Source organism: Coregonus lavaretus (assembly GCF_964263955.1).
Source record: "Coregonus lavaretus genome assembly, chromosome: 10".
NCBI lineage: Eukaryota > Metazoa > Chordata > Actinopteri > Salmoniformes > Salmonidae > Coregonus > Coregonus lavaretus.
Genome location: NC_139997.1, coordinates 51,587,293 through 51,604,890, shown reverse-complemented (window position 1 = coordinate 51,604,890; position 17,598 = coordinate 51,587,293). Strand labels below are relative to the sequence as shown.

General features: G+C 45.1%; 1 protein-coding gene across 1 annotated transcript in view; it reads left to right on the top strand.

The window, feature by feature from the left end:
* LOC311136483 (rap guanine nucleotide exchange factor 6-like) overlaps positions 1-17,598 on the top strand; it is a 158,932-nt gene that overhangs the window by 111,030 nt on the left and 30,304 nt on the right. Inside the window, 9 exon segments of the mRNA XM_084170624.1 lie at positions 610-790; positions 5,172-5,308; positions 6,561-6,719; positions 9,577-9,729; positions 10,360-10,524; positions 12,578-12,685; positions 13,055-13,258; positions 13,421-13,529; positions 13,818-14,061. Coding sequence (XP_084026750.1) covers positions 610-790; positions 5,172-5,308; positions 6,561-6,719; positions 9,577-9,729; positions 10,360-10,524; positions 12,578-12,685; positions 13,055-13,258; positions 13,421-13,529; positions 13,818-14,061 — 1,460 coding nt within the window.

The following is a 17,598-nucleotide window of genomic DNA, read 5'->3' as shown; positions in this document are numbered from 1 at the left end:
AAGGAGCAGAGCAGACCCTGCTGTCGGGAGAAGGAGGGGCAACGGGGGAAAACTAGTCAAAAAATGCAATGCCCTTCTAAAACGGGTTATAACTCCAGATCTGTTTGTGATATTACAATTCTAACAACGACAGTGTGTTATATAGACTTATTTGGAAAAAGTCAAGGATGGAGAGGGGCATGATTTTAAAAATGGCAGAGTAAAATGACTGCTTTAGCAGTTCTAGTGTTAAGGGAACATTCCTGTTGATTTGAACAGAGCAGAGCAGGCAGGTGTCGTCTCTGTTACTGTGTCCTAGAGGGGCAGACAGATGGCATGCAATATTGCTACAGTGACTGGAGAGCTGGTCTCCTAACCTCGGGTTGCGGGTTCAAATCCCAGGCGATCTGAAACTTCCATAGCCCTCAGCACCAGCTCATTTCAACCCTCCCAACCATCTGGCCAAACAGCATGGAGAAAATGGGCAATATGAATAATTAGCGTATGCATAATGCTTAGTGAAGTGTTTGGCTATCTCTTGTTTTTGCACAGGGTGTCTGTTCTGGCGTTATGTGTGTTTTTTTGTATTAGTTGAAACAATAACCACGGTTATGTCTGTCATCTCTGCAGGCCACGGAGAGCGAGATGGGTGACGTGGACCTGTCGGGGCTCCCGGAGGCGGCGGTGGACTCTGAAGAAGAGGAGGAGGAGGATGAAGACCTGGAGAGGACGTCAGACACCCTGTTGGGTAGAGACCTTGTCAGGGAGTGTCTGGAGAAGGACCCCGTGGACCGCAACGATGATGACATCGGTGAGCTGCACACAACATTCTCCCCTGAATACCCCCTTTACTCAGTCTGTCTCTCTCTCTCTCTCTCACACTTTCTCTCTCTCACACACACTCCCACACCCCCTCCCTCTGTTTCTATAAATACTAAGGGCCTTCCCTGTTTAATTCACGTTTTATTTTTGCGCGGGCAATCAGCCGGGCCACCTCATTATTAGTGCAGTCCTGAGGGAGGGGGAAGCTGCATGCCCACACATCAGAGGACCCAGAGAGAGGCCTGCCTGGGGGCTGTTGGATGCATGGGTTGAAAGTCTCCTTTGCTGTTGGCTTGTTAGGCAGTAGGCACCGCAGACCCACAGTTGCGGACCTGCAGACCCACAGTTGCGGACCTGCAGACCCACTGAGATATGAGGAAATGGGGAGGGGGGGCCTTTTACAGAGAGTGAGGCTGGTGTGGCTGCTCTACTGCAGGCTGGAGTCAGGTCACCCTGTTCTAGGGCACTGGAGCGGTGTAACTAGAGACTAGAGGCTGCATGGGAACAGGACGTAATGCCTCCTCAGTCAGAGTGAGAGAATAGGACACAACCCTTGCTTCCGGACAAGCTAAACACCTTCTTCACCCACTTTAAGGATAATACAGTGCCACTGATGCGGCCCGCTGTCAAGGACTGTGGGCTCTCCTTCTCCTTGGCCGACGTGAGTAAGACATTTAAGCGTGTTAACCCTCGCAAGGCTGCCGGCCCAGACGGCATCCCTAGCTGCGTCTTCAGAGCATGCGCAGACCAGCTGGCTGGTGTGTTTACGGACATATTCAATCTCTTCCTATCCCAGTCTGCTGTCCCCACATGCTCAATAGATCCACAGATGATGAAATCGCCATTACACTGCACACTGCCCTACATGCTTCCTTGTCCCTCTACCCAAGAAAGCAAAGGTAACTGAACTAAATGACTATCACCGCGTAGCACTCACTTCTGTCATCATGAAGGGCTTTGAGAGACTAGTCAAGGATCACATCACCTCTACCTTACCTGCCACCCTAGACCCACTTCAATTTGCTTACCGCCTCAATAGATCCACAGATGATGCAATCGCCATCAAAATGCACACTGCCCTATCCCATCTGGACAAGAGGAATACCTATGTAAGAATGCTGTTCATTGACTATAGCTCAGCATTCAACACCATAGTACCCTCCAAGCTCATCATTAAGCTTGAGACCCTGGGTCTGAACCCCGCCCTGTGCAACTGGGTCCTGGACTTCCTGACAGGCCGCCCCCAGGTGGTGAAGGTAGGAAAAACACCTCCAATTCGCTGATCCTCAACACTGGGGCCCCACAAGGGTGCGTGCTCATCCCCCTCCTGTACTCCATGTTCATCCACAACTGCGTGGCCAAGCATGCCTCCAACTCAATCATCAAGTTTGCAGATGACACAACAGTAGTAGGCTTGATTACCAACAATGACGAGACAGCCTACAGGGAGGAGGTGAGGGCTCTGGGAGTGTCGTGACAGGAAAATAACCTCTCACTCAACGTCAACAAAACAAAGGAGATGATTGTGGACTTCAGGAAACAGCAGAGGGAACACCCCCCTATCCACGTCGACGGGACCGCAGTGGAGAAGGTGGAAAGCTTCAAGTTCCTCGGCGTACACTGACAAACTGAAATGGTCCACTCACACAGACAGCAACAGCGCCTCTTCAACCTCAGGATGTGGCTTGGCACATAAATCCCTCACAAACTTTACAGAGAGAGCATCCTGTCGGGCTGTATCACTGCCTGGTACGGCAACTGCACCGCCAGCAACCGCAGGGCTCTCCAGAGGGTGGTGTGGTCTGCCCAACGCATCACCGGGGGCAAACTACCTGCCCTCCAAGACACCTACAGCACCTGATGTCACAGGAAGGACAAAAAGATCATCAAGGACAACCACCACCCGAGCCACTGCATGTCCACCCCGCTATCATCCAGCAGGCGAGGTCAATACAGGTGCATCTAAGCTGGGCCCGAGAGACTGTTAAATAGCCTTCACTAGCACATTAGAGGCTGCTGCCTATATACATAGATTAGAAATCACTGGCCACTTTAATAAATGGAACACTAGCCACTTTAATAATGTTTACATATCTTGCATTACTCATCTCATATGTATATACTGTATTCTATACTATTCTACTGTATCTTAGTCTATGCCGCTCTGACTTTGCTCGTCTATATATTTATTTATATATTCTTAATTCCATTGCTTTACTTAGATTTGTGTGTATTGGGTATATGTTGTGAAATTGTTAGATATTACTTGTTAGATATTACTACAGTGTCGGAGCTAGAAACACAAGCATTTCGCTACACACGCAATAACATCTGCTAAACACATGTATGTGACCAATAAACGTTTGAGGTGCTACATTCTTATCAGTAACACAGCTGATCAGACCACAGCTCACTCACTTTTCACTCACTCTTTGTCTGTTTTTGTCCAACTCTTTTCTTCTACTGTACCTCCCATATGCTATTTTATGTTGCCTCCTTATCCTCTGTTAAAACGCATATCTTCTCTCCATTTATTACTTTCTTGCCTTGGATTTTTCTGCCATTGAAATCATTGGGCGGGCCACCTAAGCGTTTTTTCAGGTCACCTAAAAATTTGATGGATAACACTTTCAGTGTTAACTTAAACGACTAAAACTAGATATAAAGTACACTACCAGTCAAACGTTTGGACACACCTACTCATTCAATGGTTTTTGTTTTTTTTTACTATTTTTTACATTGTAGAATAATAGTGAAGACATCAAAACTATGAAAGAACACATAGATTCAAATAGCCACCCTTTGCCTTGATGACAGCTTTGCACACTTGGCATTCTCTCAACCAGCTTCATGAGGTAGTCACCTGGAATGCATTTCAATTAACAGGTGTGCCTTCTTAAAAGGTAATTTGTGGAATTTCTTTCCTTAATGCGTTTGAGCCGATCAGTTGTGTTGCGACAAGTTACGGGGGGGGGGGGGGGGGGTGTCCATATTATGGCAAGAACAGCTCAAATAAGCAAAGAGAAAAGACAGTCCATCATTAATTTAAGACATGAAGGTCAGTCAATACGGAACATTTCAAGATCTTTGCAAGTTTCTTCAAGTGCAGTCGCAAAAACCATCAAGCGCTATGATGAAACTGGCTCTCATGAGGACCGCCACAGGAATGGAAGACCCAGAGTTACCTCTGCTGCAGAGGATAAGTTCATTAGAGTTACCAGCCTCAGAAATTGCAGCCCAAATTAATACTTAACAGAGTTCAAGTCACAGACACATCTCAGCATCAACTGTTCAGAGGGGACTGTGTGAATCAGGCTTTCATGGTCGAATTGCTGCAAAGAAACAACTTCTAAAGGACACCAAAAAGAAGAAGAGACCTGCTTGGGCCAAGAAACACGAGCAATGGACATTAGACCGGTGGAAATTTGTCCTTTGGTCTGGAGTCCAAATTGGAGATGTTTGGTTCCATCCGCCGTGTCTTTGTGAGATGCGGTATGGGTGACCGGATGATCTCTGCATGTGTAGTTCCCACCCTAAAGCAAGGAGGAGGTGTTATGGTGTGGGGGTGCTTTGCTGGTGACACTGTCTGAGATTTATTTAGAGTTCAAGGCACACTTAACCAGCATGGCTACCGCAGCATTCTGCAGCGATACGCCATCCCATCTGGTTTGGGCTTAGTGGGACTATCATTTGTTTTTCAACAGGACAATGACCCAACACACCTCCAGGCTGTGTAAGGGCTATTTTACCAAGAAGTAGAGTGATGGAGTGCTGCATCAGATGACCTGGCCTCCACAAAATCCCGACCTCAACCCAATTGAGATGGTTTGGGATGAGTCGGACGGCAGATTGAAGGAAAAGCAGCCAACAAGTGCTCAGCATATGTGGGAACTCCTTCAAGACTGTTGGAAAAGCATTCCAGGTGAAGCTGGTTGAGAGAATGCCAAGAGTCCAAACTTTTGACTGATACTGTATGTAGAAAAGATAAGGGACCTATATAATTATTTTATACATAATCTTTTAGAACTAACAATCACCAAGATAAAAGCTAGATAGTCAGGGAGAATTGAAAATTCCCAAAACAATGTCCCAAAACAATGAATTTAGTAGTATAGATTTTGTTATTGTATTTGAGCAAAAGATCACAGCATTAGCCATGGCAAAATGCATAGAATTCCAGGGAATTTGCATTAAAAGCAAAAAAAATCTACTCCGCCAACATGGGGGCCTCTAAAATTGTATCTAAAATTCAGCTGCGCCGACCGCGCCCCCTGCCACGCCCACCACCTAAGCCCCTTTTTGATTCAGTAAAAACCCTTCTCTCCTTGTCTCCCCTCTCATGTTCTCTCTCTCCTTTCTCCCCCATCCAGAACAACTGTTGGAGTTCATGCACCAGCTGCCAGCCTTTGCCAACATGACCATGTCAGTGCGGAGGGACCTGTGTACTGTCATGGTGTTTGAGGTGGTGGAGCAGGCGGGGACCATAATCCTAAAGGACAAACAGGAGGTACGGACCATAGCCAGAACACACACCTTCCTGATCAACCATTCCACATCACTAGGGCTAGGAATTTTTCCTGACCATGTGACGTTACCAGGAAAACGTTTGGGATGTAGTTATATGGGCTGTAACTAGGGCCCAGAGTTTTCCCTGGTCTGATTACGTGGTAACATTATTCCATCCTGTAACAGCAGCCACCAGTGATCACATCCACATCTCTAAAACACCATATTTCATCCTATAGCCGCAGGTTTCATCTCCAAATGAATGGGATGTACAGTATGTAGCCAACTGCCCAAGTTAACTCTGTTCAAAGCCATGCAGGAAACTTGCTGCAGAGCAGCAACCGTCAATCATTTAACCAGACTTACAGAACTAATTAATTGAGTTACATGCCTGAGAAAAAGGGAATTTTTCACGGCTGTCTGCAAAAGGCAGCGCCCAGCCGACAACATAATATATTACATTGAATGGCCTCACCACTTACTTTAGCACAAGTGGATGGGATCTGCGTCAATAATGTGAATCTACACACACACAGGTGTGTAAAGCAGGGGACAGCTACACAAGGCGATGTGCGTGTGTGAGTTCAGTATGTTAGACAGGTTGGCGATGCTAGATTTCCTAGACCTGCTGCCTGGCCTGGTCTGCTGTGGGCTGGTGTGAAGGTCAGAGGGAATCAGTCAGCCTTCACTGCAGCGTCCTTAACACTGCTACGAGACAATGAGGAGGCGAGAAAAGAGATAGTAGAGGGTAGGGGGGGAAAGGTGAAGGCAGCTCATCACATTTCCTCCATCTCCCTCCTTCACAATGCTTCCCTGTGTTCCACTTTGAAAAGCCTTTATTGCCTTCATGGTTGAAAGCCATGTTCAGCCATCTCATAGAGTTACTGTGGATGTAAGCTAGATGTTAATCTCTTCGACAAGCACTTCCCTGCCTGCAGAGTTCTGCACACACCTCACCCTTAGTCTGCAGTCTGATATTGGACTTCAGTGTGTTATATTCTAGAGATTCATAAGGTTGGAAAACACACTTCACTTTTGGAGAACCTCTTCTATTCACTCAAACTCTGTATACCACATACAGAGACATATTATAATACCAGGCAACAATGAATCTTTTGAGTGAAGCTCCATAAAAGCATCTCCTCTATTATGACGTTCAGCCAGCCAGTCAGTCAGTCCCTGTTTTAGTGATGGTGTTTGGCACTGCTGCTGTCATCACTGTGCAACCCCCCCCCCCCCCCCCCCCCTCCCAGCTGGACCTGTGGTATGTGATCCTGAACGGGTCGGTGGAGATCAGCCACACAGACAGCCGCATGGAGACCCTCTGCATGGGCAACAGTTTCGGAATCTCCCCCTCCCTGGACAAGCAGTACATGAGCGGAGTGGTACGCACCAAGGGGGACGATTGCCAGGTGAGATACTATTCTCTCATATAATTATTTAGACTCCTAGCATCTGGACTCTTAGGTCTGTGTCTCAAATCACACCCTATTTCCTATATAGTGCACTACGGGCCCTGGGACCCTAATGGAGCCTGCTCAAAAGTAGTACACTATATCGGGATTAGGGTTGACATTTCAATGTGAATGGCCACTCGAGTCGGCCCACTCAACCTCTTATCAGACTGCTATTATAACCCTATTATACTGAACAAGGAGCAGCCTCATCGAGAAATTAAATGGGAACTGTTCTTTCCCTTTTGCCATCGGGTTGGAAGATTAAGATGGCGGTGTTCTTGTATTCCTTGGAAATATAGAGATGAGTGGTATAAACGGTGTAGTATTGGTATCTATGGTGTAAATGTTAGTGATGCTACAGAGGTTTTGTATAATTTCAGCCAGTAGTTTTCAAAGTAGCACCCACGAGCCAAAATGGGTCCCCGAAAATTGTGCACAATTGTGTGCAACGTATTCCTTTTCTATGATATGTTACGTCCTGCAATAGAAAATAATAATAATCTGCAATTCATATGATACAGTGGGGGATTTAGTCAGCCACCAATTGTGCAAGTTCTCCCACTTAAAAAGATGAGAGAGGCCTGTCATTTTCATCATATGTACACGTCAACTATGACAGACAAAATGAGAAAATACATTCCAGAAAATCACATTGTAGGATTTTTAATGAATTTATTTGCAAATTATGGTGGAAAATAAGTATTTGGTCAATAACAAAAGTTTCTCAATACTTTGTTATATACCCTTTGTTGGCAATGACACAGGTCAAACGTTTTCTGTAAGTCTTCACAAGGTTTTCACACACTGTTGCTGGTATTTTAGCCCATTCCTCCATGCAGATCTCCTCTAGAGCAGTGATGTTTTGGGGCTGTCGCTGGGCAACACGGACTTTCAACTCCCTCCAAAGATTTTCTATGGGGTTGAGATCTGGAGACTGGCTAGGCCACTCCAGGACCTTGAAATGCTTCTTACGAAGCCACTCCTTCATTGCCCGGGCGGTGTGTTTGGGATCATTGTCATGCTGAAAGACCCAGCCACGTTTCATCTTCAATGCCCTTGCTGATGGAAGGAGGTTTTCACTCAAAATCTCACGATACATGGCCCCATTCATTCTTTCCTTTACACGGATCAGTCGTCCTGGTCCCTTTGCAGAAAAACAGCCCCAAAGCATGATGTTTCCACCCCCATGCTTCACAGTAGGTATGGTGTTCTTTGGATGCAACTCAGCATTCTTTGTCCTCTAAACACGACGAGTTGAGTTTTTACCAGAATGTTATATTTTGGTTTCATCTGACCATATGACATTCTCCCAATCCTCTTCTGGATCATCCAAATGCACTCTAGCCAACTTCAGACGGGCCTGGACATGTACTGGCTTAAGCAGGGGGACACGTCTGGCACTGCAGGATTTGAGTCCCTGGCGGCGTAGTGTGTTACTGATGGTTGGCTTTGTTACTTTGGTCCCAGCTCTCTGCAGGTCATTCACTAGGTCCCCCCGTGTGGTTCTGAGATTTCTGCTCACCGTTCTTGTGATCATTTTGACCCCACGGGGTGAGATCTTGCGTGCAGCCCCAGATCGAGGGAGATTATCAGTGGTCTTGTATGTCTTCCATTTCCTAATAATTGCTCCCACAGTTGATTTCTTCAAACCAAGCTGCTTACCTATTGCAGATTCAGTCTTCCCAGCCTGGTGCAGGTCTTCAATTTTGTTTCTGGTGTCCTTTGACAGCTCTTTGGTCTTGGCCATAGTGGAGTTTGGAGTGTGACTGTTTGAGGTTGTGGACAGGTGTCTTTTATACTGATAACAAGTTCAAACAGGTGCCATTAATACAGGTAACGAGTGGAGGACAGAGGAGCCTCTTAAAGAAGAAGTTACAGGTCTGTGAGAGCCAGAAATCTTGCTTGTTTGTAGGTGACCAAATACTTATTTTCCACCATAATTTGCAAATAAATTCATTAAAAATCCTACAATGTGATTTTCTGGATTTTTTTTCCTCAATTTGTCTGTCATAGTTGACATGTACCTATGATGAAAATTACAGGCCTCTCTCATCTTTTTAAGTGGGAGAACTTGCACAATTGGTGGCTGACTAAATACTTTTTTTCCCCACTGTATGTTACGAATTCCAATTCATAGAATGTTACACATTTGTAAGTGCTTAAGGTCCTGTTTAATCTCTTGAAAATTGTGTTGGTTTTCACAAGCGAAGGAGGGCTATGTTGAAGAGCTGTTGCTTAGTCATACAGAAGAGGAACTTGGTCTTAATATAGAGATAGGAGGCAGCAGTAGTAAAAGTAGCCTGCCACTCGAGAACTGGTTTGAGCAACTCTCTCTGTTACTACCCAGTTTCTACACAAACCTGTCTAGTTCCTTCAAGAGCTCTTTCACCAGAAGCACTGTTTTCTGTCACTGTTTCAGACCCTGAACAGCAGCTCAGTGAGACGGCCGCAGGCAGAGGTGAACGCTAGCCAGGGGTGTGTAGCTTGTTGACCGTTCAGTCAGGTGAATGTTAGCTAGGGGAGAGTAGCAGGACCAAGATAGCATACTGTGGCTAGTGTTTACTATCCTAGCTGGACCAGTTGCCAAGGGAGTGTAGCTAGTCTGTTAGCTTGTAGACTAGCATTGCTGGACCAGTAGCTAGGGGAGCGTGGCTGGACCATTAGCACTAGCCACCAGTCATCCTTCCCTGGCATGCCTCTCTCCTGCTCCCGGGACTCTTTCGTGTTGCTGTTTGAGTACCCAGTTTTAGTGCAGAGCACCAGGCTCCTGTACTGTAAATTCACCCGCTGTCCCCATGTCATTGTGGACCAGTTTGTGTGCATTGCCCAAGAGGACTACTGGCGTATCCTCAACCATGTGGAGAAGAACACACACAAGGTGGAGGAGGAGGGAGAGATCGTCATGGTGAAGGAGCATCGGGAGTTGGACCGCAGCGGCACCAGGAAAGGACACATCGTCATCAAGGTGAGGCTGAAAGTATAAGAGTTAAAGGGCCGGACACAGATTAGGCTATCCCTAGTCCTGGATGGTAATCTGTCTGAGAAATCAGCCTAAAATTGTTATTATTGGCTGGTTCGAATGTATGCATTGCTGAGACTACCTAGCTGTGACCACCACATGGTTCTACTATTGCTCCTGTAGATGCTATTGTTTTTGCATGTGTCCTATTGTCCAGCCCCTTAATCGATCTCCAACACTCGGTAAACAGCCAGCTATTGATCTACTAATGGACTAGACTGATTTCCTTGTCTTCATCTCCTAAGACTCCTTCGCTCCCCCAAACACCTACAGTATAGATGGGTTGCTGCTGCTGATCTGCGGAGTGATCCTCGCTTCTGTATTCTCTTGTCTTTAAATCATTTGAAAACTGCTGACTTGAATTACTATTCCCCTAAAAAAACACTCTGTTTCTGGTCAGGTGACCGCTCACACAAGGTTTGCTTTGAAGTGCTATCCTTTCACCCAATTCCATATTTTCTTTTTTTAAATGAAGTAATCCAAGTCTTAATTGCCGCTGAGGGGACTAATAAAGTTGTATTGGATTGAATTGAGAGTTGGAATGCAGTCGTGATTAATGTGTGTCTGTCCACTCAGGGCACCCCAGAGCGTCTGATATTGCACCTGGTGGAGGAGCCATCGGTGGTTGACCCCACCTACATCGAAGACTTCCTCCTCACCTACCGAACCTTCCTCTCCAGCCCCATGGAGGTCGGCAAGAAGCTACTCGAGTGGTTCAAAGTCGACAGCCTCAGAGACACGGTGTGTACACTACTGTGTGTGTGTGCGCGTGCACGTGTGTGTGTGCGTTGTGCCGGCTTCTTTATGTGAAGGCATGTTTGTACTACACAGTAATCAATACAACTTGTGCCAGGTCAGCATTCTTGGGTGTAAGGGGGATTTGTCCTGTCGAGATACTCTCATAGTCCATAAATGATTTAACATAAGATTAGTCTTGTGCTGTCAATAGTCTTTATCGAGATGTCACTTGTCGTGTAATCATTCTTCCTCTTAAAAGGGCCCTTCCCCTCAAAGAGTGTCACTGTTTGTAGCTCTGTCTGCGGTATGGTTGCTGCATTGTGAGCAAAGATTACCTTTGCTTTAGATTGGAACAACGCTACACTTATATTTTCAGCCACTGCTTTTCCGGACCCTTGCAGTTCAAAGAAAGATTACGGAGAAATATGATACATTGCCTTCAGAAAGTATTTATACGCCTTGACTTATTCCACATTTTGTTGTGTTACAGCCTGAATTCAAAATGGATGACATCGTTTTTTTTTCTCTTACCCATCTACACACAATACCCCATAATGACAAGGTGAAAACATGTTTTTAGAAATGTTAGCAAATTTAGTGAAAATTAAATACAGAAACCTCTCATTTACATAAGTATTCACACCCCTGAGTTAGTACTTTGTAGAAGCACCTTTGCACATCTGGATTTGGGGATTTTCTACCTTTCTTCCTTGCAGATTTTCTCAAACTCTGTTGTTAGATGGGGAGCCGCAGTGAACAGCAATCTTCAAGTCTTTTCACAGATTTTGAATGGGCTTAAAGTCTGGGCTTTGGCTGGACCACTCAAGACTTTCACATTCTTGTTCTGAAGCCATTCCAGCATTGCTTTGACTGTATGCTTACGGTCATTGTCCTGTTAGAACGTAAATGTTCACCCCAGTCTAAGGTCGTCTGCTCTCTGAAGCAGATTCTCATCAAGGATTTGCCTCTATTTGGCTCCATTCATTGTTCCCCCTATCCTTACCAGTCTCCCAGTCCTAATGCTGCCACCACCATGCCTCACGGTAGGGATGGTGTTAGATGGGTGATGAACTGTGCCTGGTTTTCTCCAGACATAGCGCTTTGCATTCAGGCCAAAGAGTAAACACATTTTTTATCAGACCACAGAATCTGTTGCCTTATGATCTCAGTCTTTCCCGTGCCTTTTTGCAAACTCCAGATGTGCTGTCATGTGCCTTTTTCTCAGGAGTGGCTTCCATCTGGCCACTCTCCCATAAAACCCAGATTGGTGAAGTGCTGTAGAGACTGTTGTCCTTCTGGCAGGGTCTCCCATCTCAGCCAAGGAACTTTGTAGTTCTGTGAGAGTGGTCATTGGGTTCTTGGTCACCTTCTTGACCAAGGTCCTTCTTGCCCGGTTGCTCAGTTTGGTCGGACGGCCAGCTCTAGGCAGAGTCTGGGTAGTTCCATATTTTTTCCATTTCCCAATGATGGAGACCACTGTGCTCTTGGAAACTTTCAACACTCTAGAAATTGTTTTATACCCTTTCCCAGATATATGCCTCTTCACAATTATATCTCTGAGATCTACGGACAGTTCTTTGAACTTCATGGTATAGTTTCTTCTCTGGCATGCACTGTCAACTGTGGTACCTTATATAGACAGGTTTGTTTCTTTCTAATTCATGTCCAAACAATTAAATTGGCCACAGGTGGACTCCAATCAAGTTGTAGTGAAATCTCAAGGATGATCAAAATAAATTGTATGCCCCTGAGCTCAATTTGGAGTATCATAGTAAAGGGATGTGAATACTTATGTAAATGAGTTTTCACTTTGTCATTATGGAGTATTGTGTGTAGATTGTAAAAAAATATATTTAATCCATTTTGAATTCAAGTTGTAACACAACAAAATGTGGAATAAGTCAAGGGGTATGAATACTTTCTGAAGGCACTGTATCTTTAGCCTCAGCTAAAATTGAATGTTTGATCGTTGGAGCTTGCTGCTTTTTAGAAATGTACAGGATTCTCTATGAAGTTTGTTGAATAAGCTTTGACAGCCTTGTGTTTCGCTGTGCAGGTGACACGGATAGTGTTGTTATGGGTGAACAACCATTTCAACGACTTTGAAGGTGACCCAGCCATGACAAGGTTCCTTGAAGACTTTGAGAAGCTGCTGGAAACCACAGTAAGATCACCTTTCCCATATTGTGTCTATACTAATGGTGTGTCCCAAATGGCACCCTATTCCCTATAGTGTACTACTTTTGACCAAAGCACTATGAGCACTGGTCAAAAGTAGTGCACTATATAATGAATAGGGAGCCATTTTGGATGCAACCTCTGCTGAACATAATGTGCATTGACCTCAAGGCGTTCACATCTTCACTAAACTAAAGCCTCACACCTTGAGCTTCACTCTGTGGTCAGACAGACATGCAATCAATCTTCTGTCTGTGGGTGTAACAACTCTGTGGTTGAACCAGATGTTAGCTGTTAGCCCAGGTCAGTTGAGTGAGTGAGTGAGTAGGTGTTGAAACCTTTTCTGTTCCTTTAGAAAATGAAGGGTCACCTGAGGCTACTGAACATAGCGTGTGCAGCCAAGGCCAAGTGGAGGCAGATCACCCTGCAGAAACCATCCAGAGAGTCCCCGCTCTACTTCAGCCTGCATGGCGGCAGCGAGAGGGGCTTCGGCATCTTCGTCGAGTCAGTGGAGGAGGGTAGCAAGGCCGCGGAGGCTGGACTCAAACGGGGAGACCAGGTAGGAGAAGTGTTTACTCGTGTTGTAATGTTTTTGTATTGTATTTTTTATATTCAAAAAAATACATTTCATAGTGTTCAGACTGCTGTTCAGATGCCATTTGTGGGTAGTTTCAGTAACTAGTGCAGTTGACTCAAAGCTCTCTTTATTTTCCTCCTTCAGATAATGGAGATCAATGGTCAGAACTTTGAGAACATCTCCTACGCCAAAGCTATGGACTTCCTGAGGAACAACACACACCTCTCCCTCACAGTCAAGACCAACATCTTCGGTTAGTACAATCTGTCCTCTTACCAAAACGAGGATTATTTCATTAACGATGCAGGACCACCTGAAATTAAAATGACAGATGTTAACAGTGGTCTGTACCTGGGTCAGTACCTGTGGCCAGTCATGTGTTGGGTTGCAAAATGCTTGTAACTTTCTCAAATCTCCCAAGTCTTCCAACCATACTTTCTGGAAAACCTGGGAATTTGGCAAAAGTTACCAGGATTTTGCAACCCTAGTTCTGTGACTGCGTCTTGCCAGCCACCCACTATCCCTCCTCTCCTCTCCCCAGTGTTCAAAGAGCTGCTGAGCCGGATCGTTCACGAGAAGAAGAATGGCGGTCCCCACATCCCTAAGATCCAGGAGAAGAAGTGTAACCGCTTCTCCATCCCAGACCTGCCCGGAGACATGGAGTTCCCCACAGACCACAAGGCCACCAAGAAGATGAAGGCCAACACCGTTTCTGGAGGACGGAACAAGATCAGGAAGATGCTAGAGAAGACCCGCTTCAGCATCCTACCACCTAAGCCCTTCAGGTAGGAGAGTGTTGTGTTGTAGTTGTTTTATATTCACTGGGCTTTAAGATGAAAGGGAGTCCATCATCATCATCATCCTCAATTTCGCTCCATATCAATGACAGCTGGACCGTTCTCTGTTGTTCTACCCCTAAAAGCTTTTTAAAGTTATTGTAGATTAAAGGAAAAGCTTTTTGGGGAGGGTCTGTTCTTTGAAAACCTAAACATGCAATTTTAGTCTGATTTCATACCTTCCAGAGGACTCATTATGATCCATAGTGTTTCAGTGCAGAGTGAGAACGAAACAGTGTTAATTGCCCAGGGAGACGTTGGCAACGCTCTCACATAAAGTTCTTCCTTTCCCCTCCACGCACGCTCTGCTCTGTCAGCTCATCTAGTGTAATTACCCTCCATTTCATGAAACCGTTTAGCATCATTGAGCCATTGATCTGCCATAGCCAATCAACAACTGTATCTAAATCACAACGCTTTTATTCATGTTTTATTCCATTTACTCTGAGGGGACTTAAAGAGAGTGGAGATGAGAGACTGATTGGGGAGCATCAGGCTTCATTAGTAGCTTATTATAGACAGACAACATTATAGAATGTGGTAGTAGTGCACCGCGGCGGATGCTAGTTGCTAGCGACTATGGTAAACTTCATCAACAGCTCTATGTGTGGTTGTTCTTCGTGCTGGGGTAGTGAAGTCAGTGTATGATTTAAGATGTCAGTCACTTCTGATGCTTGTCTTTATGCTGTCATCTCAATAGGCTGCTGATGAGATGGAACATGTCCTCTTCTCTCTACTTAGGCTGTGTCCAAAATGACACCCTATTCCCCACTTTTGCTTTGACCAGGGCCCGTACGGAATAGTGTGCCATTTGGGACACAGACTTAGTTTAATGAACAGTGGTGAAGACCGTACAGGGCAAGCACAGGTCTCCGTCTTTATTCCACTGGTGTGATACTTGAGTCATGTGCCTTTTCTGATGGCGATGGAAGCAGGAGGATGGACAGGTCAGGGAAGTAGGCTACTCTCTTCAGTCTGCAGTATTCTACAGTAGGACAGTCACAGGACTGCCTGGCTTTGCTGCTGGGTCATATATTGACCAACCAGTTGATTTACTGGGATTCCATTGGCAGCCAATAGACTAGGTAGTTTGAGCTGGACTCTAATGGTGGTGATTTGGCGAGGTGACTGTAAGGGATAGCCAGGGTATGTAACATCTCATCTCCTAAACTCTCATTCTTATACTCATTATCTGTGTTTAAAAGTGTAGAAGTAGATATATCAGCCATTTGTCAAAAGCAGACTGTGTCCTGGGACTTTCCTGGTGTAAATGTACACTGAGTGTATAAAACATCAGGATATAATATTGAGTTGCACTCCCTTTTGCCCCCAGAACAGCCTAAATTCATCAGGGCATGGACTCTACAAGATGTTGAAAGCGTTCCACAGGGATGCTGGCGCATGTTGGCTCTAATGCTTCCCACAGTTGTGTCAGGTTGGCTGGATGTCCTTTGGGTGGTGGACCATTCTTGATACACATGGGAAACTGTTGAGTGTGAATAACCCAGCAGCGTCGCAGTTCTTGACACTCAAACTGGTGCTTCTGGCACCTACTACCAGACCCCGTTCAAAGGCACTTCAATCTTTTGTCTTGCCCATTCACCCTCTGAATGGCACACATACACAATCCATGTCTCGATAGTATCAAGGCTTAAAAATCCTTATTTAACCAGTCTCCTCCACTTCATCTACACTGATTTGAAGTGGATTTAAGAAGTGTCATCAGTAAGGGATCATAGCTTTCACCTGGATTCACCTGGTCAGTCTGTCATGGAAAGATCAGGTGTTCCTAATGTTTTGTACAATCAGTGTATATTAAATGTGTAAATGTATATCAGATGCTTTGCTTTAGTATGTTGGATTAATGTGAGGTTATCGGTTACGTCAATGATGATTGGTTCAACTAAAGAAGGAAAAATGATTTCAGCCTATTTGTTTTTCACTACTTTTATGTCTGCCCGTGTGTGTTTGAGGTTGGTGGCTTCTTAATTGGTGAAGAAGGGCTCGTGGTAATGGCCGGAGCGGAATCGGTGGAACACATGGTTTGATCCATTCCATTTGCTTCGCTCCAGCCGTTATTATGAGCCGTCCTCCCCTCAGCAGCCTCCACTGAGGTGCATGTACTGTATGTCCATCTGTATGTGTCTACTGTCTGTCTGTGTGTGTAACGTCCAGTGTCTGGATACTGTGGCCTTGTCTCCTCATTATCTGCCTGTGTGTTGTTGTTGTTGCTGCTCAGTGCTAACATGCCTCTGGCACACTGTACTGTACTGCAGACGTGTTGTTCTCATGCACTGTCCTCTGTCTCTCCTCTAACTGCCTCACCTGCACAGGGGACTCTTTGGGTAAGACACTTGTTGTGTAATTAGTCCCCTCATTTACTGGCAATGTGGAGAAAACACAGGTTGTGTTCCAAATGGTACCCTATTCCCTATATGGGCCCTGGGCATTCAGTGCACTACATAGGGACTAGGGTGCCATTTGTGACACGTGCACTCACAGTCATTGTAGGCAGGGATGAATTCAGCAATTTCCTTTAACAGAAAGCTAGAGGACTGCGTTGTGATCTTCATGTGAAATCATTCCGAATATCTGCGCACATTCCTAAAGCTACCGAGGTGCTTAACAGATTGAAGCTCTCATTGAAACATGTAGACGTTCTGTTCTGTTCCTACCGTACCTGTTTATTCCTCTCTGTAGAATTCTCTACAACTTCAAGGTCAGTCAGATAGAGCTTGAGAATACAGTGAAATATTGTATGGAGTTCAGGGTGATTCTATGCTCGTGTGTACTTTCATGTACAGCTTTTTATCACTTATCAGCTTCACATCCCATAGTGCTTCACTCCACAGTTTATACATACAACATACCTTACTCTAAAGGAAATTAATTTGATTGGGATTGAAGTATAACATGATAAGGTACCTATAATAGCATGCTGAAAAGTGCTCACACGACTAACCTTGGTGTAGTGTATCCATCTGAATCACCCTGGGCCATGCTGGCCTAAGACTGAGTTTTGAGGTATGAGGAAGTAGTTTAAAAGTTTGGTTGAGTCACAAGTTACTGAGGAATGTGATTGTCATTAGGACTTCATGCGGTGGTACATATGATAGGTTCGTATCTATGACGCTTGAATGTTTCTGTCATTTTAATGTATGTGTCTACGTCTACATTTTGTTTATGGTGTGTATGTCTGTAAGTTGTTATCTCTGATATTTGTCTGGAATATTGTTCTTCCCTGCTGCTGTCTTGGTTGGACCAGGTCTCCCTTGGAAAAATAGATGTTATCTCAATGAGACTAACCTGGTTAAATAATAATAAATAAATAAACATGCACTCTGCTAACCGCCCTAGCCTGGTCCCTGTTCTCTTTGTACTGTCTTGTCAAGCCCTATAGTTATTGTCACGCCAAACCATAGGAGTTGGCAAGACCGCACAAAAGGATCACCAGGATATGTTGGCCCCGTATCAGTCTGTGTTTGT